Source organism: Octopus sinensis, linkage group LG16 (assembly GCF_006345805.1).
Source record: "Octopus sinensis linkage group LG16, ASM634580v1, whole genome shotgun sequence".
In the NCBI taxonomy this organism is placed as follows: Eukaryota; Metazoa; Mollusca; class Cephalopoda; order Octopoda; family Octopodidae; genus Octopus; species Octopus sinensis.
The window spans coordinates 14,629,153-14,655,194 of record NC_043012.1 but is presented as its reverse complement, the minus strand read 5'-3'; the positions used below and the strand labels follow the sequence as shown (position 1 = coordinate 14,655,194).

The following is a 26,042-nucleotide window of genomic DNA, read 5'->3' as shown; positions in this document are numbered from 1 at the left end:
TCAGTGAATTGTTAAATTTGTGAAATTTGTCTAAACTTGCTGTTGGTAGTGGAAAGCTGCGACCGATGACGCACAAAAAATGCAGAAACTCAGATTTAGCAAATCCACCGTCGACGTCGGATGCTTTTCGCCTGCTTTAATCTTTTCGGATTATGTCTATACGAGATATTTTATCAAAAACGAATACTGCAGCGTGAGGCTTGCTACAGTGCATTCACGTTAAGGAAGATGTACAGAATGGCATTCTGAACAAAAATGGCTTCCTTCGTTAATAACGAATATGTATGCACGTACATACATACATACAGGAGCACTCCGTCGGTTGCGACGACGAGAGTCCCAGCTGATACGTTCAACGGAACAGCTTGCTCGTGGAATTAATGTGCAAATGGCTGAGTACTCCACAGACACGTGTACCCTTAACGTAGTTCTCGGGGCGATTCAGCGTGACACAGAGTATGACAAGACTGGCCCTTTGAAATACAGGTAAAACTCATTTTTGCCAGGTGAGTGGACTGTAGCAACGTGAAATAGAGTGTCTTGCTCAAGAACACAACGCGCCGCCGGGAATTGAACTCACGACCTTACGATCATGAGCGAATGCCCCTAACCACTAAGCCACGCGCCTTCCACATACATACATACATACATACATACATACATACATACATACATACATACATGCACACATACACACATACATACATACATACGTACATACATACACACACACACACATACATACATACATACATGCATGCATACATACGTACATACATACATACATACATATATACATACATACATATAAAAATACATACGTGCACACAGACGCACACGCACAGAAAGACAAACAGACAGACATAAAGACACACTCACACACACAGGCGCGCGCACACAGACACAGGATTCCATAATAGTGCACAGATTGGTTAGACTTGTTATCAGATAGCCAACAGAATGCTCAAAAGCCAGTCAATCCAGCTTCAAGCCGAATATTCAGCATAAAGTTGAAATCTCTCATCAACCTCAGCGATAGCTTGAAGTAGCTTTGAAAGGAAACTTGTCAAAGCATTTATCATATAGAAGAATCCTATTTTCGTACAAATGTGAGAACAACAAGGAATAAAATTGTTGGATAATATCCATAGCCTGAGGTAATCCAAAGAACGAAATAGTTGGATAATATCCATAGCCTCGAATAATCCCAAGAATGAAATAGTTGGATAATATCCATAGACTCAGATAATGCCAAGAACGAAAGAGTTAGATAATATCCATAGACTCAGATACTCCCAAGAAGGAAATTGTTGGAGTATATCCATCGCCTCAGATAAACCCAAGAACGAAATAGTTGGATAATATCCATGCACTCAGATAATCCCAAGAAAGATATAGTTGGATATTATACATAAACGCAGATAATTCCAAGAACGAAATACTTGGATAATATCCATAGCATCAGATAATCCCAAGAACGAAATAGTTGGATATTATCCATAATCTCAGATAATCCCAAGGTTGAAAATATCCATAGCCTCAGATAATCCCGAGAAGGAAATATTTGGATAATATCCATAGACTCAGATAATCCCAAGAACGAAACAGTTGAATAATACCCATCGTCTCAGATAATCCCAATAATGAAATAGTTGGATAATATCCATTGCGTCATATAATCCCAGGAACAAAATAGTTGGATAATATCTATAGCCTGAGATAATCCCAAGAACGAAAGAGTTGAATAATACCCATCGCCTCAGATAATCCCAAGAAAGAAATTATTGGATAATATCCATAGTCTCAGATAATCCGAAGAACGAATTAGTTGGGTAACATCCATCGCTTCAGATAATCATAAGAACGAAATAGTTGGATTATATCCATCGCCTCAGATAATCATAAAAGAACGAAATAGGTGGATAATATCAATAGAATCTGATAATCCCAAGAACGAAAGAGATGGATAATATCCAGAGTCTCAGATAATTCCAAGAACCAAATAGTTGGATAATATCCATAGCCTCAAATAATCCCAAGAACGAAATAGTTGGATTATACCCATCGCCTCAGATAATTCCAAGAACGAAATAGGTGGATAATATCAATAGAATCTGATAATCCCAAGAACGAAATAGTTGGATATTTTCCATTACCTCAGATAATCCCAAGAACGAAAGAGATGGAAAATATCCATAGCCTCAAATAATCCCAAGAACGAAATAGTTGGAATATATCCATACAATCAGATAATCCTTTCAACGAAATAGTTGGAGTATATCCATCGCCTCAGATAATCCCAAGAACGAAATAGTTGGATATTATCCATAGCATCAGATAATCCCAAGAAAGAAATAGTTGGATATTATCCATAGCCTCAGATAATCCCAAGAACGAAATATTTGGATAATATCCATCGCCTCACATAATTCCAAGAACCAAATAGTTGGATAATATCCATAGCCTCAGATAAGCCCTTGAACGAAATAGTCGGATAATATCCACAGGCTCAGATAATCTGAAAAGGAACTAGTTGGATAATATTCATAGCCTCAGATAATCCCAAGATCAAAATAGTTGATAATATCAAAAGCATGAGATAATCCCAAGAACGAAATAGTTGGAGAATATCCATCGCCTCAGATAATACCACGAACGAAATAGTTGGATAATATCCATAGTATCAGATAATCCAAAGAACGAAATAGTTGGATATTATCCATAGCCTCAGATAATCCCAAGATCGAAATAGTTGTACAATATCCTTAGCCTAAAATAATCCCAAGAACGAAATAGGTGGATATTATCCATAGCCTCAGATAACCCCAAGAACGAAATTGTTGGACAATATCCATCGCCTCAGATAATTCCAAGAACCAAATAGTTGGATAATATCCATAGCCTCATATAACCACTTGAACGAAATAGTTGGATAATATCTATAGGCTCAGATAATCCCAAAACGAAGTAGTTGGATAATATCTATAGCCTCAGATAATCCCAAAATCAAAATAGTTTGATAATATCAATAGCCTGAGAAAATCCCAAGAATGAAATAGTTGGATAATATCCATAGCCTCAGATAATCCAAAGAACGAAATAATTGGATAATATCTATAGCCTCAGATAATCCCAAGATACAAATAGTTGAATAATATCCATTGCCTCATATAATCCCAAGAACGAAATATTTGGATATTATCCATAATCGCAAATAATCCCAAGAACGAAATAGTTGGATAATATCCATAGCTTTAGATACTCCCAAGAACGAAATTGTTGGATAATATCGATAGCCTCAGATAATCCCAAGAAGGAAATAGTTGGAGTATATCCATCGCCTCAGATAATCCCAAGAAGGGAATAGTTGGATAATATCCCTAGCCTCAGACAATCCCAAAACGAAATAGTTGGATAATATCCATTGCCGCAGATAATCCCAAGAAGTAAATTGTTGGATAATATCCATAGCATCAGATAATCCCAAGACCGAAATAGTTGGATAATATCCATAGCCTCAGATAATTCCAAGAAAGAAATAGTTGGATTATAAGCATCGCCTTAGACAATCCCAAGAACGAAATTGTTGGATAATATCCATAGCCTCAGATAATCCCAAGAAGGAAAATGTTGGAAAATATCCATAGCATCAGACAATCCCAAAACGAAATAGTTGGATAATATCCATTGCCTCAGATAATCCCAAGACTGAAATAGTTGGATAATATCCATTGCCTCAGATAATCCCAAGATCGAATTAGGTGGATAATATCCATATCCTTTGATAATACGAAGGACGAAATAGTTGGATTATATCCATAGCTTCAGATAATCCAAAGAAAGAAATTGTTGTATAATATCCATTGTTTCTGATAATCCCAACAACGAAATAGTTGGATTATGTCCATAGCCTGAGATAATCCCAAGAACGAAACATGTGGATAATATCCATAGCCTGAGATAATCCCAAGAAAGAAATAGTTTGATAATATCCATAGCCTGAGATAATCCCAAGAACGAAATAGTTGGATAATATCCATAGCCTCAGATAATCCCATGAACGAAATAGTTGGATTATATCCATAGCCTCAGGAAATCCCAATAAAGAAATTGTTGGATAATATCTATAGGCTCAGATAAGCCGAAGAACGAATTTGTAGTGTAACATCCATCGCTTCAGATAATCCCAAGAACGAAATAGTTGGATATTATCCATAATCGCAGATAATCCCAAGAACGAAAGAGTTGGATAATATTCATAGCCTGAGATAATCCGAAGAAGGAAATAGTAGGATAATATCCTTTGCCTCAGATAATCCCAAGAAAGATATAGTTGGATAATATCAATAGTCTTAGATAATCCAAGAACGAAATAGTTGGATAATATCCATAGCATCAGGTAATCCCAAGAAAGAAATTGTTGGATAACATCCATTGCCTCATATAATCCAAAGAACGAAACAGTTGGATAATATCCATATCCTGAGATAATCCCAAGAACGAAATAGTTGGATAATATCTATAGCCTGAGATAATCCCAAGAACGAAAGAGTTGGATAATATACATAGTCTCAGATAATCCCAAGAACAAATTAGTTGGGTAACATCCATTGCTTCAGATAATCCAAAGAACGAAATAGCTGGATTATATCCATAGCCTCAGACAATCCCAAGAACGAATTAGTTGGATAATATGCATAGCCTCAGATAATCCCAAGAACGAAATAGTTGGATAGGTGGATATTATCCATAGCCTCAGATAATACCAAGAACGAAATAGGTGGATATTATCCATAGCCTCATATAACCCCAAGAACGAAATAGTTGGATAATATCCATAGCCTTAGATAATCCCAAGAACGAAATATTTGGAGTATATCCATAGCCTCAGATAATCCCAAGAACGAAATAGTTGGATAATTTCCATAGCCTCAGATAATTCCACTTGGGACCACAACAGGAAAGTGTAAATCAGTTGCTTCCGAAAAGGCCCTATAGAGGAGGTGCCTGAAGGCTCTAACCATACGATCCCCCAACGAATCCTGGGCAGAGGAGATGGATAGATGGAACTAAAAGCATATTGTTTTAGTGGGATTTTTAAAGAATGCTTTCGTAAAACATTGTGGGAGACTGGTTATCAATTGCATAGTTGATCTTTGTACTGTTACTGTAATAAAGATCTAAGACTTTCTGCCTCATGGTGTTTTCTGTTTTTGAAATGTCATCTTGAAATGCAAGGACGCAGAGCTGGATTTGGTTGTTTGGGAAATAAAGTGAAGAAACAAAAACTGAAGGAGATGTGGGCCATAAATTATGGAAGAGATTTGATTGCATTTATGTAAGAATTCAATACATAAGGGAAATTGTTGCTGATAGGAAGAAAATTCCACAGTTTGCTAGCAAAAGGTAGGCACAGGCATGGCTGTATGGTTAAGAAGTTCGCTTTGAAACCACGTGGAACTGCAACTCCTCAAGGCGGCGAAGTAGCGGCTCCGTCTGAGGGAAACCCTCAGATATTCGAACTATGCACCCTGTCGAGGTACGTTAATCCAGAGATTCTTCGGCGGAACCAGATCTCCATTTCGGATACTCGTTCTATAGAGATAACAGTAGTTCACTTCAGCTCGTAATATACAGAGAACAAGTGACACACAGTCATTGATCAGTTAACAAATTAGCCAGATATTGCGCGCTGGAGCGAACTACTGCTATTTCTTGCGAATTTAGGAAATAGAGAAGTGAGGAAATAAATAACTGTAAGAGTATAAGTTATGGATGAGATTTGATTGCATTTGTGTAAGAATTCAATGCATATGGGAATTTGTTGCTGATAGGAAGAGATGCCACAGTCTGATAGCAGAAGCTAGGCACAGGCATGGCTGTATGGTTAAGAAGTTCGCTTTAATCCACGTGGAGCTGTGACTCCTCAAGGCAGTGGAATTGTGACTCGGCCTGCGGAAACTGCCTGATATCCGAAATACGCACCTTTGTCGAGCGACGTTAATCCAGAGAATCTTCGGCGGAACCGGAACCCCATTTCGGTTGATTGTATTAACGATCGTACCCTCTCGGTTCTTACCCAATATTCATTACTATAGGTGAGAACAGACACGAAATCTGAATAGCAAGTTTGCCTTTTTTTTTTACCAGTTCCTCCTTTTCTGAGGTTCTAGTGCTGGATCTGGTACATTATTGTTCTAGCTTCCAGTTCCGTCTCCTGCTTCTCATCACAAGTAAACTTACGAGGGCGTGCTGAAAAGTTCCTGGCCTTGGGTAAAAGAAAAACCAGGAGAATCATTTAATCCAACATATTTCCCTCGCAGATTCACACACTTATTGCAGCGGTCCTTTAGTGTTTCTAAGCCCTGTAAAAGAATTTGGAAGGTTGGACCTTCAACCAGGCCTTTCGCGAAACCCCAAAATCCAGGGATTTTCAGCACACTCTCGTACATGAATGAACAATAAAAGACAAATATTTAGCAGTTTAGAAAAAATAGAAAAGAAAAGAAATAAAACTCTTAAAAGTTTTTTATGAAGTATTTTATTAAAAACCGAAACTTCAAAAAAAAAAAAATGCTGAGAAATAATAAAAAGGAACTAAGAATTGTTGGTCCAAATAATTTCTTAATCTCATTAGCATCAGCCAAGCCAATATTCATTAACATGCCTCGTTATACAAATTGTTTTTTCCCATTCATCAGGCCAATACTTTGTACATTAAAAAAAAAAAAACAACAAAAACAAAAACAATGGAGGATAGTTTGAACAATTGAAATATTTTTTCCAGTGTTCGATTTTGATTGTTGATATTTCCACTCGTCAGATATGGTGAAAAACTCGAAGACGGTAAAATTATTGAGCCGCTTATGAAGTGCGTGTACATACATGTATATATATATGTGTGTGTGTGTGTGTGTGGTGTGTGTGTGTGTGTGTGTGTGTGTGAGTGTGTGTGTGTGTTTCTGTGATGGCAGGTCTTGTGTGATATTAGTGAAATGGATAGATGTAGTGTAAGCTAGAACCCGGTAGTTGACCTCTGACACAAATATTGCTTATTAAAGGTTCATTTGACCCGAGTTTTAGACATGGTCTTCCCATTTTTGTCATGTGTAGGTGTATACATACATTTATGTACACACACACACACACATATATACACACACGTGTATGCTTATGCATATATATGTATATATATATATATATATATATATATATATATATATATATATAATATATATATATATACTCTTTACCAAACTCGACAAGTACGTATTGAACACTTTGCACAAAAAGGCGTTTGTCCTTGTTTTACAGAACACACACACATGATTGCTTATATATAAGTATGGACGTGTGCACATGTATTTGGGTGTGCGTGGGTGCGTGCGTGCAATGTGTGTTTGTTTGAAAACTTCAGTTTATAAACATCCTAACGGCAAACATTTTAATGGTCAGCTGTAAAACCTTTACATATATGATTGTTTCGATCGTAGATTTTTAATTAATGACCTCGTAGAAGTGGGTAATTATAATTGTCAATGTGGTTGGAGATTTATTCAAATTTAGCAATAATTTACATCAACAGGGGACACGGCAGCAAAATTTCTTCTGCGGAGCTTTCTTCATAACTCGGATTATTAGCTTAGCTTCAGCTGTCAAGCTTTTATTGTACATGTCCTGTGCAACAATGGTGAATTCCATCATACCAGCCTTCAAATTCCGGGCCAAATTGGTGGTCCTTACAACCCCTGTTTGGTCGTTAATATAAAAATATCCCGGATTTTTTCCATGAAGTTTGTACTGATACACAGAGTCCGTTTTGTCGACATCGTCGAACGCAAACGGCGTGGCAACGATAGTGGAACCAGGGAAGTGAGTGGAGACCATGTGTTGGTAGGTTTCCATTGTAAAATGTGGCGGGTTGTCGTTGATGTCATTGACGATGATTCCCACTTCCTGACTGGTGTTGTGCGGAGGGCTGCCCGTATCGGTGGCATGAACTGTAAATCTAAAATGTTCGTAGCCAGCGTCCCTATCAATAACTTCCGTTGTTATTATGGAACCATCGCTTTTAAGCGTGAAAGGCACTAGAAAAGAAATCGAAAATCGAAAAAAGAAAAAAAAAGCATCATAAAAATTTATAAATTTTCGAGAGAACGTAAAAATTCTGTTTTTGTTCTTAGAATAATGAATCTCGAAGCACACATAGAGCTATAAATAGTAAAAATTGGGTTTAAAAACTTTTTAGAAAGAAAATGTCAAAGGTCGCCCGTGGGACATGAGCTTCCATATCCTGTAGACATGATAGGGGTTCCTTCGATTTTGTTTTCTAGTTAAACAGAGTTTTCAACTCAATATTTGTATGCTATTATTTATAGCTTTATGTGTACTTCGAGATCCATTGTTCTAAAAATGATTTACATTATTGAAAAAAGAATCTAACCAAAAAAAAAAAAAATGAAATGAGATTAAAAAAAATTATAATTAAAAAATATCGAAAAAAGGCAAAGTTTAACTACGTGTATATACAAAAAGCAAAACGAAATCTCTCTCTCTCTCTCTCTCTCTCTCTCTCTCTCTCACACACACACACACATGCTCCTTACTCTTTTATTTGTTTCAGTCATTCGACTGTGGCCTTTAGTCAACGCCGCCTTTAGTTGAGCAAATCGACCCCAGGACTTATTCTTTGTAAGCCTAGTACTTATTCTATCGGTCTTTCTCTTTTGCCGAACCGCTTAGTTACGGGGACGTAAACACCAGCAGTTTCAGTTTCCATCTACCAAATTCACTAACAAGGCTTTGGTCACCCGAAGGCTGCAGTAGAAGGCACTTGCCTAAGGTGCCCCGCAGTGGGATTGAACCCAGAACCATGTGGTTGGTAAGCAAGCTACTTATCACACAGCCACTCCTGCGCCTATGTGTGTGTGTATACATACATATATCTATATCTATATCTATACACACACACACACACACATATATATATATATAATATAAATAATATATAAATATATGCATATATACATACATATATATATATATATATATATATATATGCATATATGGGTACAGGACATCAAAAAACGTTGAACACAATGAGAAACGAAAAGATGAAGACAAAAACATAGAAACGAACTTTTTGTCGGACAGCGAAAAAAACCCCCAAACAAACAGAGAAACGTGACATACAACATAAAGAATATTCCCTTTCTTCAGCTGTCCCTGTTTCAACTACTCCACGTTCGAAGGCAATGAATATATATATATATATATATATAAATACACACACCCACACACACAAACACCCACACATATATATATATATGTAACTAATAATCGGCAGACGGCAGAATTTGAACTCAGAACGTGAAGACGGACGAAATGCCGTTAAGCATTTTTGTCCGGTACGGTTCTGCCAGCTCACCGGCTTAAAGAGCTCCTAATATAATGAAAAATAGAGGAAAACTAAATAGACAGACATTCGTACTTACCATATGGTTCGTCTTCTGGAGCTATTCTTAAATGAATGCTGTTATTTTTCCTCTTATCTTCGTCAGTAACTTTTAAAGTACCCACAAGGGAACCAACAGGCATTTCTTCTTTAATAATGAATACGTTATGACCTTCGAATTTGGGTGGATAGTCGTTGTAAACCATATGTGGTGCATTTACAATGACTTGAGCTTTCGTCTTTCGGGAAGGAAACCCCATGTCCATGGCGGTCACGGTAAATGTGTAAGTGGACTGGCGAGGTTTTGAGAAAAACCCTTCGAGCAGTGTCAAAACCCCTACAAATTTAAAACGTGAAAATGAAGGAAAAAAACAAAAAACAAAAAACAAAACGAACAACCAAGAAATAGAACTAAAACAAAAAAAATAAATTTTAATTTTTAGTAGATTTAAATCTAATCTGTTTTAGTCATTTGACTGCAGCCATGCTGGAGCACCGCTTTGAAAGGTTTTAGTGGTACGAATTGAACCCTGTACTTATTTTATTAAAGCCTGGTACTTATACTATCGGTCCCTTTTGTCAAGCCGTTAAATCATGTGGACGTCAACAAACTAACACCGGTTGTCAAACGGTGGTGGGGGACAACCACTAGCACAAAGACACACAAACGCACATAGATATACACGCACACACACACACACATATGCGCGCACACACACATTTATAACGAGTTTCACTTTCCGCCTACCAAAACTACTCTCAAGTGTTTGGTCAGCTAGGGACTAGAGTAGAAGAGAGCTGCCCAAGGTGCCATGCAGAGGGACTGAACCCAGAACCAAGTAGTTGGGAAGCAAACGTCTGACCACACAGCCACGCATCTCTAATTAAAAGTGATATTTTGTATGTTTTTTTTCTATTTGAAAGAGCTTGATACTTAAAAGAAAAATCCGATAAAGCTTAAGTAAATTTTTGAAACGAGTTCCATAAATGTATTTGGAGAAAAGTGTTTAGCGATAAAAAGTTTTAAATCAATTAGTGTTGAGATAAATGGTTAACTGGAGTAAAAACTTCGTCTTTTTTAGGAATTACGTCTCTTATAGAAGCAGCTTATCTTTTTATATATTGTAAATTTACTAAACTTTGTTTTCTTGTATTAAACCATTGTTCTGTTATCAATTCGCTGTTGCTACATTAACATGATTATAACTGTGAGATGCCGTAAACCATTCTTGGTTTAAATTCATTGCAACACTAAGAATCACACGGCAAATTCTATGTCTGTGCGAATATTATATCACAATGAGAAACTTATAACATTAGCGCGAGACAAAGATGGCGAAATAAATGCAAACCTATTGAGGAAACTGCTGACATTTCATATCTCATCCATTATTAAGACTTGCTACAAATATAGCCAAAATACTTTACTCTCTTTCACAAGCCCATGAAGGATCATTTATATGACCACTTGACTCTCTAGAAATAGCACCCAAATATCCGTCAAAGAGCATTTCTACCTCACTAGCGGAAGAAGAACATGAGATAATATAGATAAGGATACATTGTGTCTGAAAGAAAAAAAGAAGAAGAAGATAATCACGGTTTGAACGTCTTTGATCGTAGGTCAGTTCGTTGACGGTTGATCTGAGGATGACAGTTAAATATGAAGACCAACAATTTAACTCTCTCTTTACTCTCTCTTTTTTACTCTCTCTTTTACTTGTTTCAGCCATTTGACTGCGGCCATGCTGGAGCACCGCCTTTAGTCGAGCAAATCAACCCCGGGACTTATTCTTTGTAAGCCCAGTACTTATTCTATCAGTCTCTTTTGCCGAACCGCTAAGTGACGGGGACGTAAACACACCAGCATCGGTTGTCAAGCAATGCTAGGGGGACAAACACAGACACACAAACATATACACACACTTACATATATATATATATACGACAGGCTTCTTTCAGTTTCCGTCTACCAAATCCACTCACAAGGCATTGGTTGGCCCGGGGCTATAGCAGAAGACACTTGCCCAAGATGCCACGCAGTGGGACTGAACCCGGAACCATGTGGTTGGTAAGCAAGCTACTTACCACACAGCCACTCCACTCCTCTCTTGTTCAAGGATAGGACAAAACTCATTGCCGAGCCATATAGGGCTGGTTTCTCATTTTCCGCTGCGTATATATTTTCCCACTGGATGGGACGCTGGTCTGTCTCCGGATTATTCACTTTGACTGATGAGTGGACCGGAGCGATGCGAAGTGAAGTGTTTTGCTCAAGAGTATAACGCGTCGTCCGATCCAGGAATCGAAACCACAATCTTAGGATCATGAGTCCAACACTGTAACCATTAGGCCACGCATCTCCACACTTGTTCAAGGAGAAAGTCCAACTGACAGCAACATAACATTATGTAATTTACAAGTGTTCTATTACACTGTGTAACGAATGTTATTTCTTTATTTTTCTATTTGCTTCTTGCTTCTATCTAGAAATCAAAGAAAATGGCTACTATTCTGTTCAGACTTTCCTTTTGTAATCTGAACATCAGAGTTTTGAAACTGACCTATTTTCCGTTACATTTCAGACAGACTAAGCGCTGAGTTGCTGAAGCAGAAATATCATTATAGGAAGGATTCTGCACAGTACCACAGATTTGCTTGCTAATGGCTTGACCATAACCAGTTGAGCATATCTCTTAGTAGCTGGCAATATGTGCACCTCTGATCCCGAGTAAGGAGCAGTGGGAGAGCATCATACCCATGCGTTGAGAGGGAATTTTGGGGGTTTTAATAAATGTAACAAAAACATAGTTTGAAGGAAATATTAGCCATTTCTCATACTTTCTAGGGTTAAAGCAAATAGGAAATAACAGTTGCTACCCAAGGACAATAATCGCGTTATACAGTGTTATTAGTTTGTTGTACAGAATTCAAGTCCTTCCATGTCAATGACAACGAAACTTTTTGCCCAGAGAATCGAAATTTTAAATATCTTTCACAGTTCTGTTACCGGAGTGTCACTTATATGTATACAGGCAGTGTAGTTTTTAGCAAATGCTTATAGATAACCTTTTTTATAACGTAATATAGCAAGATTTATTTTTCAAAATGCGTTGCATGACAAACTAAAAACTTCGTGACTTATCACTGCTGACAGGCATGTCATAGATTTGCCATCATCGTTCTATGTGAAGAGCCTGGAAGGCACAGCTTGCTCGTTTATAAGTTAACCAAGATAAAAGAGGTTAGTGAACATGACTTTTGCGTATTCTCTGCAGAACTTAAGGTGGATTTTGCCAATGCTGAATGCATGCAGGGTACAAATGAAAAAGTGGAGCAGCCTAGAGATCTGGTTCGAATGATCAACCTTGATGGAGAAGATGTATGATCAAAGGTGTTCTGGTCGTGACCATCACTCCTCTTTTTTAAAAGATCATCCAGTGTACCCAAATCCTCCTCCTGCTCTTCCTCATCCTCTTTCATAAGGGCAGTGATATGGCAGAATGGTTACGGTAATAGGAAACATGCTGTATAGTATTCCTTCCAGTTCTTTATTTTCTGAGTTCAAATCTCGTCGGGGTCATCTTTGTTTTTCATTCTTCCGGGATCGATAAAATCAAATACCAGTAAAATACTGGAACCGATGATATCAACAGCAAATTCTGCAAGAAGGACGAAACGTGTCTGGCGTTCCCATGAGTCACTGCTGGGCAGATGTTTGTCTCGCTACAGTATATATTATACTTTTAGAACATGTTTATGATGAAATTTTCTCTCAGACAAAAAAAAAGAATCTCATGCCTGCACTTAGATGGTGAGTAAAAATATTTAACACGCTGGTTTATTATATGATAGCCAATATCCTTAGAAGTTGTTATTTTAAAGGAAACTGTGAGATCTTACAGACGGGTACATATATATGGTTATTAAGAAGGAGAGAAAGGCGGCGAGCTGGCAGAGTGGTTAGCACGCCGGGCGAAATGCGTAGCGGTATTTCGTCTGTCATTACGTTCTGAGTTCAAATTCCACCGAGGTCGACTTTGCCGTTCATCATTTCGGGGTCGATAATTTAAGTACCAGTTACGCACTGGGGTCGATCTAATCGACTTAACCCCTTTGTCTGTCCTTGTTTGTCCCCTCTATGTTTAGCTTCTTGTTGGCAGTAAAGAAATAAGAAACGTTAGCTCACCGGGCGAAATGCACAAGGGTATTTCGTCTGTCTTTGTCTTAAGCAATCCCAGAGAAGCAAGTATCCAATCTGTTTATATACTTAAAAATGCAGCAGCAACGGAGAGCTGGAGCTACTAATTTGCATAACATAAAAGTGTTTACACTTGACTTAATATTAGCGTTTTGTGAATTAATGTCAACGGGGATCTCAGTTCACACAGTATCAAGGTATGATATAATATATATAACCCATGCCATAGATATATAAACAGAGGAAATTTAACTATTTCTTGTTGACTAAGAAAATGATGAACTGCTTTAATCGATTTTCGGACCTTATTGCGATCTCATCAGAGGTATTTAATCATTTCGACAAATCCCAGAGATATAAGTAGCCAATCTGTTTATGCACTTACAAATCTAGAAGTTACAGAGAACTGGAGCTGCTAATTCGCATAACAAATGAAAATAGCTTGCGGTATTTAGTTCCTTTCCTTTCTTTTGCTTCAAGTTCTACATTGGCTTTCGTCTCAGAGATTGATATAATAATTACTGGTATTGGTATAACCATTTAATAGTTAGAAAATTATGCTCCGCATGGCCAGAGTCTTAAGACTGAAATTATGGAAAAGAATTTAAAAACGAAAAATTAAAAATAAATACTTATGACAAAAACACTGCAAAAACAACAGCAAACGAAAAGGTAAAAAAAAAAGCGAACCTGTTTCGATATCAATTTTGAATTTCCCGAGTGTATCAGAATCAAATATGTACAATAGCTTGTTATTAGGACTGGTGCTATCTCTGTCAATGGCAATTAACTGACCGATCTTATAACCAGCTTTAACAATGGACGGAAGAGAAAATTCATATGATTCTTGTACGAAGCGAGGTTTGTGATCATTAACATCTCGTACGTGGATATTAAGGTCAGCCTCCGTTGAGTGGCCCCTGCCATTTTGGTCGGTTGCTACAATCTGAAAGATATATTGTAACTAATGAAGTACCAAGCAAAATAGGGTATGAAATAAATTATGCAAACATAACACCACTGCTCTTCAGTATTTCACTTCAACTGACATTCCTGAACTATCAGAAACAATAAAAAAGGTTCGGTCTTATTTATATATATATATATATAATATATATATATATATATATATATATATATATACATATATACATACATACATACATACATATATACATATATATATATATATATATATATATAGATGGATGGATAGAGAGAGAGTTTTTGAAGTGATGTACAGATATTGTATATTTAGAATAAAGTAGTCAGAATGATGGAGGATTATATATATATACAGGTGCAGGAGTGGCTGTGTGGTAAGTAGCTTGCTAACCAACCACATGGTTCCGGGTTCAGTCCCACTGCGTGGCATCTTGGGCAAGTGTCTTCTGCTATAGCCCCAGGCCGACCAATGCCTTGTGAGTGGATTTGGTAGACGGAAACTGAAAGAAGCCCGTCGTATATATGTATATATATATGTATGTGTGTGTTTGTGTGTCTGTGTTTGTCCCACTAGCATTGCTTGACAACCGATGTTGGTGTGTTTATGTCCCCGTTACTTAACGGTTCGGCAAAAGAGACCGATAGAATAAGTACTGGGCTTACAAAAGAATAAGTCCCGGGGTCGAGTTGCTCGATTAAAGGCGGTGCTCCAGCATGGCCACAGTCAAATGACTGAAACAAGTAAAAGAGAGAGAGAGAGTATATATTTATTTATATCTTCTTTACATTTTTAGCGCTTTCTTCCGTTATCCGATTTATCAAAAAAATGATTCAAATTTAGACTTCTTGTAAGGGAGAAGAAACATTTGTCTTCTTTCTTCTCCCATGCTAGGCAAAACTCAGAAAATTCTTTATAAACAGGCCAAGGAGTCTAAATTTGAACCACTTTTTGATAAATCTGATAACGGAGGAAAGCACTAAAAATGTAAATAATAATAATAATAATAATAATAATAATAATATGTGCCCCAGCATGGCCACAGCTCATAAGCTGAAACTAGAATCAATCAATCAATCATATATATATATAATCACCAGCAATGTGACTACCGTATTATTCTAAATTTATAGACATACAATAATCCCTCGACTATTGCGGGTGTTACGTTCCAACCCCAACCCCAGCGACAGGTGAAAATCCGTGAAGTAGAAACAGTACAGTATATCTTTTGAATTATTTTTTATAATTTGTATATATCTATTTTATTATAAATGCAAAACAACAACACGGAGGAATCAACGTACGCTTAAATAATAAACCGCGATAAGTGAACCGCGATATGGCGAGGGATTACTGTATATGTATATATATATATATATATATTATATATATATATATATATATATATATACATATATATATATATATATATATACATATATATATATATATATATAATATATATATATATACATACAGGGATAAGAATTAGTGTTGGGAAGACTGACACTTTGGTTGTTAAGAGAAAGTCTTCCCAATGCGTTCTGCATGCTAACGGAACATCGCTGAGACAAGTAGAGAAGTTTAAACGTCGTGGGGCCGTATTCACGGGTGATAATATACCTATTTCTTTACTACCCATAAGGGGCTAAACAGAGAGGGGACAAACAAGGACAGACATAGGTATTAAGTCGATTACATCGACCCCAGTGCGTAACTGGTACTTAATTTATTGACCCCGAAAGGATGAAAGGTAAAGTCGACCCCGGCGGAATTTGAACTCACAACGTAACGGCAGACGAAATACTGCTAAGCATTTCGCCCGACGTGCTAACCACTCTGCCAGCTCGCCGCCTTAGTGATAATATACCGTCTTCATGCGTTAAAATAGTAAAACAAAAGACCTGCAAAAATGTAAACTCAATAATAATAAATAAATAAACAAAAAGGACAAAAGCAGATTTCATTTGATATATAATTAGCTGCATTACCTTTAGATGAAACTGGCGATCAAATTCTCGGTCTATGTTACCTGGACGTGCAACGTAGATGGTACCTGTTTTGGAGTTAATCTTGAACAGGTCACTTTTGGCTCCTTTCAGGCTGAATTGTATTTGTCTGTTGTTTGTTGTAGCATCTTTATCAATCACAGTCACGTTTTTAGACTGAAAAACAAATGGCATTGATTATATATAATATAATGTAAATATAATATAATATAATATATACAATATAATATAACATAATATAATATAATTATATATATATATATATATAATATATATATATATATATATATATATATATATATATGTATATATATATATATATATATATATATACACATAGCCATATATATATATATATATAATATACACATAGCCATGACTTCGCCTACACACACACACACATATATATATAAACGTATATGTACTTTTTCAATGTATACAAATAACATAGTAAAACTAGTTACCAGGGTAACGAAAATTCACATAATTGCCAAAGATGTTACAGCCTACTTATAAAGGTGGAAATGCCAGGGTTTAGTGAAATGTTTTTGTATGACATAAATAAATTAAGAAATGGAGTTAAACGCAAGTGTTATTCAAATCTTTATACTTCCGACATATGTTTCGAAGAAAACATTGGTATTATTCCCGAGGGAATAAAATGATGTAAAACAATGTCGCCATCTCGTCAGGAAAAAAGAGAAATAAAGCACATCAATAAGCCATTTTAACCGAATGTGATTACCGCGTATATGATGAAGGGAACGCGGGCATGTTATTTTTTTAAAAAAAACCGTTAATAGATTTAACGTCAAAAGCAATTTAGATAAAGAGTAGGGGGAGAAAGAAAGGAATTAACAGAAAATTAAGAGTGGAGAAATATAATGCGATATATGAGTGGAAATAAAGCTTAAAGGCGTGTAAATAGATATATTTAGTGGAAATGAAACGTAAGAAGACAGTTTAAAGTCGAATTTTATAGATTGGTAGAAATTACTTATTGGAACTAATGGTATATTTTTGCCAATGTTTGCAACGATAAACGATTTCTTTAAACGTGTTTGCAAGAGAATTCTCCGAGAACAGAATAAGATTTGCCTTTATCATATGGAAAGGATCTAGACAGAATATTCCATTCCAACTCGAATTGTTTATTATGTTCCTTTAGAGACCAAATTAATTTGCTAAGCTCAGTTCTGTTGCGTTTATTGATATGTCTAAATGTAGAGTAATGGTTAGATATTCTTTTGGACAACTGAGATGAAAAAAAGACATCAGAACCGGAAGTAATTTTACATTGATAAACAGAGTTTCTAGCCTTAGAATTTCTGCAAAGGAAACGAATGCTACAAAATGGCTATTTCCTTCAATGTTTGCTTTCCTTACATTTATTCAAACCCTAAAGAATCCCTCTGAACACATGGCTATGATGTTCCCCACCCACTACTCCTACTCATGATCAGAGATGCACATATTATCGTGCTCAATTGGTTAAGGTCAAGCTACTGACCAGCAAATCTGTGATGTTGAGCATAATATTTGCTATGACGGATTTAGTAACTCAGTGCTGAATCTGTCTGAAATATTATGTTATCGAAAATAGGTTAGTTTCGAAACCTTGATGTCCAGGTCACAAAAGCAAAATTTAAACGGAATTTTAGTAATTTTCTTTGATTTCTAGATAAAAGCAAATAGTTATTTAATTGATCAACCAATCCATTTCTTGCTTAATCAATGGTTAAACAATCTATCAATCAGTTGTTTGTCAAAGTCCCTTTGTTCACCAGGAGAGAGAGAGAGAGAGAGAGAGAGAGAGAGAGAGAGAGAGAGAGCAAGCATGAGAGAAAGTAATAGCGAAATAGTCAGCAGAAGTTCTGCCATTCCCTTCTGCCGGAGCCGCGTGGAGCTTAGGTGTTTCGCTCATAAATACACATACCGCACGGTCTGAGATTCGAACCCACGATCCCTCGATCGTGAGTCCGCTGCTCTAACCACTAGGCCATGCGCCTCCACAAGACAGAGCATGTCATTCATGAAGCAGACTAGGAAGAGTGAGGGCATGCCATCGATGAGGTCACGAATGGTGATGATAGGTCTTTGGCTAACTGATTGAGTGATTGATCAGCTGACTGATAAAGCAAGACATAAGATTAGTTGGTTAAATATTTAACCAATTAACTAACGATAAAGAAGTGAGATTTAACCAGTGTGTGTGTTTATTATTGGTGTAATGACCCTTCCAAGATACAACAAAGTTCGTTTCAACGCATGTGTTAGCATCAAGAATTTTGAAAACCAAATACAGAACACGAAATAATAACTTATTATGGAAGCACTTTTAGTCATCATTATTATCATCGTCATCATCAACATCATCATCATTAATATTTTAGAATGGTCTATGGGAAAACAAGCTTAAAAAAATATTTTTACAATTGATTTGTAGCATAGATAAAATTAACGAAAACAATGTTTCGACCAAATTCTATCAAGAGAGCAACAAGAAAATAAATAGACAAAGAAAAACCCGAAAAATTTTAAAAACAAAAGAAAATGGAAAAACGCTTCAATTTGTATGTAGTATCTGTACAAGAATAAATTTGGTATGGAAGTTTAATTATTTAGAGTTCCCAAGGGTGTTTTTTTTTTTATATGAATCATAGTAAAATTGGTTTTGCTGAAAATTGTGATAAATAGCTTTGTTCTTGTAATCTATTTTCAGTTAATTTAACTATCACAAATGTTTCCAGCAAGCAAAACAAATATTGTAAATATTTTAGGAAATACGTAAAAAAAAAAAAAAACACCCTCAAAAACAAATGGGAGGGAAGAAAAAAAAAACAACAATATATGCTGTGCATTTAAATTCCTCATGAGTATATTTCGGTGTAAGTAATTTTTAAATATGAACGTTAAATATTTGAAACTGTAGAAAAAATAAATTTGAAATAAAACAAAAATTATCGATGATGTATGGATAGACAAAAACGTTTGTTTGTTTGTTTCTTTCTTTATATCTGTCTGTCTGTCTGTCTGTCTGTCTGTCTGTCTGTCTGTCTGTCTGTCTGTCTGTCTGTCTCTAAAGTTATTCGTTTTTGTGCATTTATGTATTTATGTATGCTTGTGCATTTGTGACTCGATGTTCTTCCCGCCTTACTGACTACAGTGAGGAATTTTCTCCATAACAAATTACAGTGAATGGCTTTGTGACGGGTTCGAATATAGCTGAAACATATTTAAAATGGTGTGTGTGTGTGTGTGTGTGTATGCATGTGTGTGTGTGTGTATGCATGTGTGTGTGTGTGTATGCATGTGTGTGTGTGTATGCATGTGTGTGTGTATGCATGTGTGTGTGTGCATGTGTGTGTGTGTTTGTGTGTGTGTGTGTGTATGCATGTGTGTTTGTGTGTGTGTGTGTATGCATGTGTGTGTGTGTATGCATGTGTGTGTGTGTGTGTGTGTGTGTGTGTGTGTGTGTGTGGTGTTCTGTGACCGTTTCTGTGTGTCTCTTTATGTCCTTTAACTTAATGATTTGAAAAATAGGGTTTGATAAAATAATTACTAGACTAAAATCTATACTGCTGAGGGGATTTTGAAGGGTATGTGCATCTCATTAATCAGGGCTGACTTGGAGCTAAATAACAACAAGTATATCAATTTAAATTGAAGCTCAAAATTTAAATTGAAGCTCTATTAAACCGGGTGGTAACCGAATCGTCCATTGGCCGGACAAAACGCTTGGTGAGGGAATCGTCCATTGGCCGGACAAAACGCTTGGTGACCGAATCGTCCATTGGCCGGACAAAATGCTTGGTGACCGAATCGTCCATTGGCCGGACAAAACGCTTGGTGACCGAATCGTCCATTGGCCGGACAATACGCTTAGCGACATTCCTTCCAGCTTTACGTTCTGAGCTCAAATTCCACAGAGATAGACTTTGCACTTTATCCTTTTGAGGTCGATAGAATAAGTACCAGTTAAGCACTGGTGTCTATGTATTCGACTGGCTCCCTCCCAGCAAAAATTTCAGGCCTTGTGTTTATAGTAGAAAGAAATATGTTACTACATACTAGAAATCATTACAAACGTCTTACTTAAACCGGAAGAATCCCTTTTCCACATTCAGTTTTGCATAACGGGGTTTCTATAAATATTTCCTCATTAATTACTTTACTCTTTTTTACTCTTTTACTCTTTTACTTGTTTCAGTCATTTGACTGCGGCCATACTGGAGCACCGCCTTTAATCGAACAACTCGACCATGGGACTTATTCTTTTGTAAGCCCAGTACTTATTTTATTGGTCTCTTTTGCCGAACCGCTAAGTAACGGGGACACAAACACACCAGCATCGGTTGTCAAGCAATGGTGGGGGGACAAACACAGACACACAAATATATACACACACACATATATATATATATATATACACACACACGACGGGCTTCTTCCAGTTTCCGTCTACCAAATCCACTCACAAGGCTTTGGTTGGCCCAAGGCTATAGTAGAAGACACTTGCCCAAGGTACCACGCAGTGGGACTGAACCCGGAACCATGTGGGTGGTAAAAAACTTCTTATGATATAAACTTCATACGAATATTCGATTAGCCACAGACTTGGCCCTGTGGTAAGAAGCTTGCTTTCCAACCACATGGTTCTGGATTCAGTCTCTCTCAGCACTTGGGCAGCTGTCCTTCTACTATAACCTCGGGACCGACCAAAGCCTTGTGAGTGGATTTGGAAGACGGAAACTGAAAGAAGCCCGTCGTATATATATATATATATATATGTCTGTGTGTGTGTGTCTTTGTGTCTGTGTTTACCCCCCCCCCCACCGTTTGACAACTGGTGTTGGTGTGTTTACATTTCCGTAACTTAGCGGTTCGGCAAAAGAAACCGATAAAATAAGTTCTAGACTTAAAAAAATAAGTTCTGGGGTCGATTTGTTCAACTAAAAAAATTTGAAGGCGGTGCTCCAGCAGGGCTGCAGTCAACCGACTGATATAAGTAAAAAAATAAACAAATAAAAAAAAACAACCGGAATTGTCTTTCCAAAAACCATGCTTACCAGTTCCACTTTTTGACCCATTATTGGGTTCTGGTCATCTTCCATGACAGTTCCTTGATACTGCTGACCATGAAGAAACACAGGAGGGTTGTCATTGATATCTTTCACTGAAATGATTATGTTAGAACTGGCAGTGTAGGCAGGAAGACCATTATCTTTCACAAACACCTTGAATTCATACATCTCTGTAGTTTCTCGGTCAATTATGTCGCTTGTCCTAATATTTCCTTTGCTGGGATCAATCCAAAATGGAACTGAAAAATAGGACAATTTATTACAATGTTTATTTATTTCCGAAATTCGGAGGTAATCAAAATGACGTGTATTTTCACAAATCGAAAACATTTCCCAGATAATAATAATCATTTCTACTATAGGCATAAGGCCTGAAATTTGGAGGAGAGGGATAGTCGATTATATCGACCCCAGTGCGCAACTGGTACTTAATTTATCGACTCCGAAAGGACGAAAGGCAAAGTCGACCTCGACGGAATTTGAACTCAGAACGTAGCGACGGGGCGGAATACCGCCAAGCACTTCGACCAGCGTGCTAGCAATTCTTATTTCTTTATTGCCCACAAGGGGACAAACATAGAGGGGGCAAACAAGGACAGACAGAAGGGATTAAGTCGATCACATGATCCCAATGCGTAACTGGTACTTAATTTATCGACCCCGAAAGGATGAAAGGTAAAGTCGACCTCGGCGGAATTTGAACTCAGAACATAACGGCAGACGAAATACTGCTAAGCATTTCACCCGGCGCGCTAACGTTTCTGCCAGCTTGCTGCCTTAATAATAATGATGATGATGATGATGATGATGATAATAATAATAATAGTAATAATAATGGTTTCAAATTTTTCCACAAGGGCAATCATTCTAGGGGAGGGGATGTGTCGATTACATCGACCACAGTTTTCAACCGGTACTTGATTTATCGACCCCAAAAGGGTGAAAGCAAAGTCGGCCTCGGTGGAATTTGAACTCAGAACGTAGCGACGGCTTAAGATTTTGTGGGACTTTCCTACTCAAACGGACAAGAAGTTAGAAAATAATAGACCGGACATAACAATTATAGATAAGGAAAAGCGAAGTTGCTTACTAATCGACTCATCATACCCGTTTGATCCTGGATCGTAAAGAAAGGGGACGAAAGTATAAAAAATAAAATCCCTTAAAATTTGAAATCGGAAAAATTTGGAGTCTGAGAACTGTAAAGGTCGTGCCTATAATAATTGGTGCGTTGGGAAAAGTAAGCAAAGCTATAGACAAAAGGCTGAATGAGATTGAGGAGCTCCTACAGAAAGTTTGTCTCTTAGGGACAGCAAAGATTTTCAGGAGGGTTCTAAACAGTTGAAAGACTGCTGAAAACTTGTGGGTGCCTTAGGTTACAGGTAGTAACCCGCTACCAACATATCAGGAATAAGACTGAACCTGAGTCAAACTAAATAATAATAATAATAATAATAATAATAATAATAATAATAATAATAATAATAACATCGAAAAATACCTTAGGAATGAGAATACAGGTTCGAAATTTCCCCAAGACACCTGAAGAAGGCTGGAGGGTATATCAGCCGAAACGTTGTGCTAACAACAAACAAGATGAGGACAAATATGTGTCGAATGTAAATAATATAAAGAATGTAAATAATGGTGAAATACAGTTTTAAATAAATATTCTCACCTGATTTATCTGTGATGAAAAATGTTAGCTTCTCCCCTTTTACTTTGCGTAAATCAGGATCATCTGCGACTACGTTCCCTATAAATATACCAGCTTTGTTGTTTTCTAATACATAGAAGTAAAAACTTCGTTTTATAGTGGGTGGGTGATTGATCGGAACAAATACAGAGATATTTGTACTACTGGAAAGACCTGGCGCTCCATTATCTATAGCTTGTACCACAATATTATACTGTGTTTCAACTGGTTCTCGAACAAGATTGTCAGCAACGGTTATATCACCTGAAAAACAAATATTTCGATAAATCAATAATAAATAATAATTTAGGAGTGGCTATGTGGTAAGTAGCTTGCTTACGAACCACATGGTTCCGGGTTCAGTCCCACTGCGTGACACCTTGGGCAAGTGCCTTCTACTATAGCCTCGGGCCGAACAAAGCTTTGTGAGTGGATTTGGTAGACGGAAACTGAAAGAATCGACCCCAGTACGTAACTGGTACTTATTAATCGACCCCGAAAAGATAAAAGGCATAATGGACTTCGGCGGAATTTGAACTCAGAACGTAGCGACAGATGAAATACCGCTAAGCATTTCGTCCAGCGTGCTAACGATACTGCCATCTCGCTGCCTTATAGTTGACAAATAATAATCTTTTCTACTATTGGCATAAGGCAGCAAGTTCGAGAGAGAGGTTAAGTCGGCCCCAGGATTTGACAGGTACTTATTTCATAGAACCCGAGAGGATGAAAGGCAAAGTCAAACTCGCTGGAATTTGAACTCGGAACGCAAAGACGGATGAAATGCCGCCAAACATTTTGTCCAGCGTGCTAACGATACTGCCAGCTCGTTGCCTTCAACTGACTAGTAACAATGAAAGAAAAGAAATAAAACCAGTGTGTGTGTTTACTATTGGCTGAATGACCCTCCCTAACTGTAACAAAAGCAACACGAAATATAGAATAAAAATTACCTTTGTCTGGGTCGATCTTGAACTTGCCAAAACCTCCATCTTTGAGCAAATATGTAATTCGGTTATTCTGAAGACTGCAATCTGAGTCGATGGCACTAACGGAACCAACTTTTGTTCCTACTTTTGCTGTCATTGGAGTTTTAAATTTATACTGCTTTTTAAATATTGGAGCATTGTCATTTATATCCTCGATGACAATTCTAAGACTGGTTTCGGTTTTATGGCCAGCACCTCCTTGGTCAGTGGCAATAACCTTGTAGAGAGCGAGAGAGAGCAAGAGAGAAAGACATTGAAATCATACAATGTAAAATTGGTTATGTTCATGTTTGTGCACGTGTTGTGTGTAGATGACGAAATGAAGATGGTATTGAGAGAAGGAGAGAAAGAGATAGAAAGAGAGGAGAGAGAGGGAGAGAGTGAAAGCGAGAAGGAGAGAGAGAGAGAGAGAGAAAGGGGTCGGTGCTGGTTATGCGAATGCTTGAACAGCGTTTCGGCACTGATTAAATGGAATGAGAAGACAGATAAACAACTGGAAGAGAGGAAATAGATTGTCAGTCTTAGCTGAATGGGGTAATTGTATTTGTAGAAGTAGAAGAGAAACGAAGAAGAGCGAGCGACTGAAACTGAGAGGAAGGCAACTTGACTCTGGCTTTTCAAAACAATAGCGACAGATATCAGATGTCAAAAGGTGTGTGTACAACAATCTCATAAAGTAAACAGAAGTGAATTGAGAAATTACTCCCCATGGCCAGAGGCATGTATCTAAATAACAGAGACAAATACAAGTACGTCAAATAATATACAACAAATTCTTGACTTATTGGAGTTATCTTCACCTCAAGAGGTTGTATCATAATTACCAAATAGTGATTATGACAAGGTCCACTTGAGAAGGGGAGATAATCACAATCATGTGTTCTCCAAAGCTGACATACAAGGCCAGGCTTACTGTTTGGAGATATGAGAACAACTGTTGACACGTATTTCTGGCTCTGTCGCCGTTGTCAGCTCTACAATTGTCCGATCTTATCTCCATTAGCTATCGGACTTGGATTTATGCAAAAAAAGAGGAGAAAACATTTATGACCTTGCAAATTTTGACAAGGAAATTCTTTAGTAAAATTTCTCCCGATAAATAATGAAGATAATAAAACCAAATCCAATCAAAGTAATGCACACCTACCTTCAAGTCATATGTGTCTACAACATCACAGCGAATGTTAACAGGATTTTTCACACGGATTGTACCTTCTAGAACGTTAAGGGCGAACAGTTGAGCACCTGCTCCCGATAAGTTGTAGACAATATCTCTGTTATATTCCTCAGCATCTGCATCAGTTGCAATGATTTCCTGATTCTGAAAATATAAAAATTAAATTGATGACATAAAAATATGCGCAGATTTCTAAAAACTTCCTTTTAATTCTATGGGAGTTTCACTTTTCATTTTAAGAGGTTGATGTTTAGTGCCAAATTTTAAGAATTAAGCTGGTAAGAAATAAATTTTGTACTGATTGTGATGTTATCTGTCTAGCATAGGTATCCATATTAAACGATATGATTGTATTTCTACCGGTGGCTAAGTCAACTGAGACAGGTCTACGATTAACTATATACTGAAACACGTGATGGTTTGAACAAAAGATCTATGAGCCACCGAAGCCACTTCTACGTTGTCGTTCAATCTGCTAAATATAGC

The 26,042-nt window shown here is 37.1% G+C and overlaps 1 protein-coding gene and 1 long non-coding RNA gene across 2 annotated transcripts; both read right to left on the bottom strand.

The window, feature by feature from the left end:
• Nucleotides 1–7,578: 7,578 nt before the first annotated feature.
• LOC115220614 (protocadherin Fat 1) lies at nucleotides 7,579–21,862 on the bottom strand. Its single transcript, XM_036510190.1, has 6 exons — nucleotides 21,680–21,862; nucleotides 20,321–20,560; nucleotides 16,593–16,766; nucleotides 14,346–14,619; nucleotides 9,495–9,791; nucleotides 7,579–8,087 (listed from the first exon to the last, which is right to left on the bottom strand). The coding sequence occupies exons 1-6, from the start codon at nucleotides 21,860–21,862 to the stop codon at nucleotides 7,579–7,581; spliced, it is 1,677 nt and encodes a 558-aa protein (XP_036366083.1).
• Nucleotides 21,863–22,077: 215 nt separating this feature from the next.
• LOC118766509 lies at nucleotides 22,078–22,474 on the bottom strand. Its single transcript, XR_005002445.1, has 2 exons — nucleotides 22,381–22,474; nucleotides 22,078–22,162 (listed from the first exon to the last, which is right to left on the bottom strand). It is a non-coding gene; the product is annotated as an uncharacterized LOC118766509 (long non-coding RNA).
• Between the last annotated feature and the right edge of the window lie 3,568 nt (nucleotides 22,475–26,042).

Excerpts from the sequence above, each read along its gene's own strand:
- LOC115220614 (XM_036510190.1), bottom strand. The coding sequence starts at position 21,862 with ATGTATGAATTCAAGGTGTTTGTGAAAGATAATGGTCTTCCTGCCTAC. Across the intron at positions 14,620-16,592 it reads ATCGCCAGTTTCATCTAAAG|TTACAATATATCTTTCAGAT; the intron begins GTAATGCAGCTA and ends GTACTTCATTAG. Across the intron at positions 9,792-14,345 it reads CAAAATTGATATCGAAACAG|GGGTTTTGACACTGCTCGAA; the intron begins GTTCGCTTTTTT and ends TTAAATTTGTAG.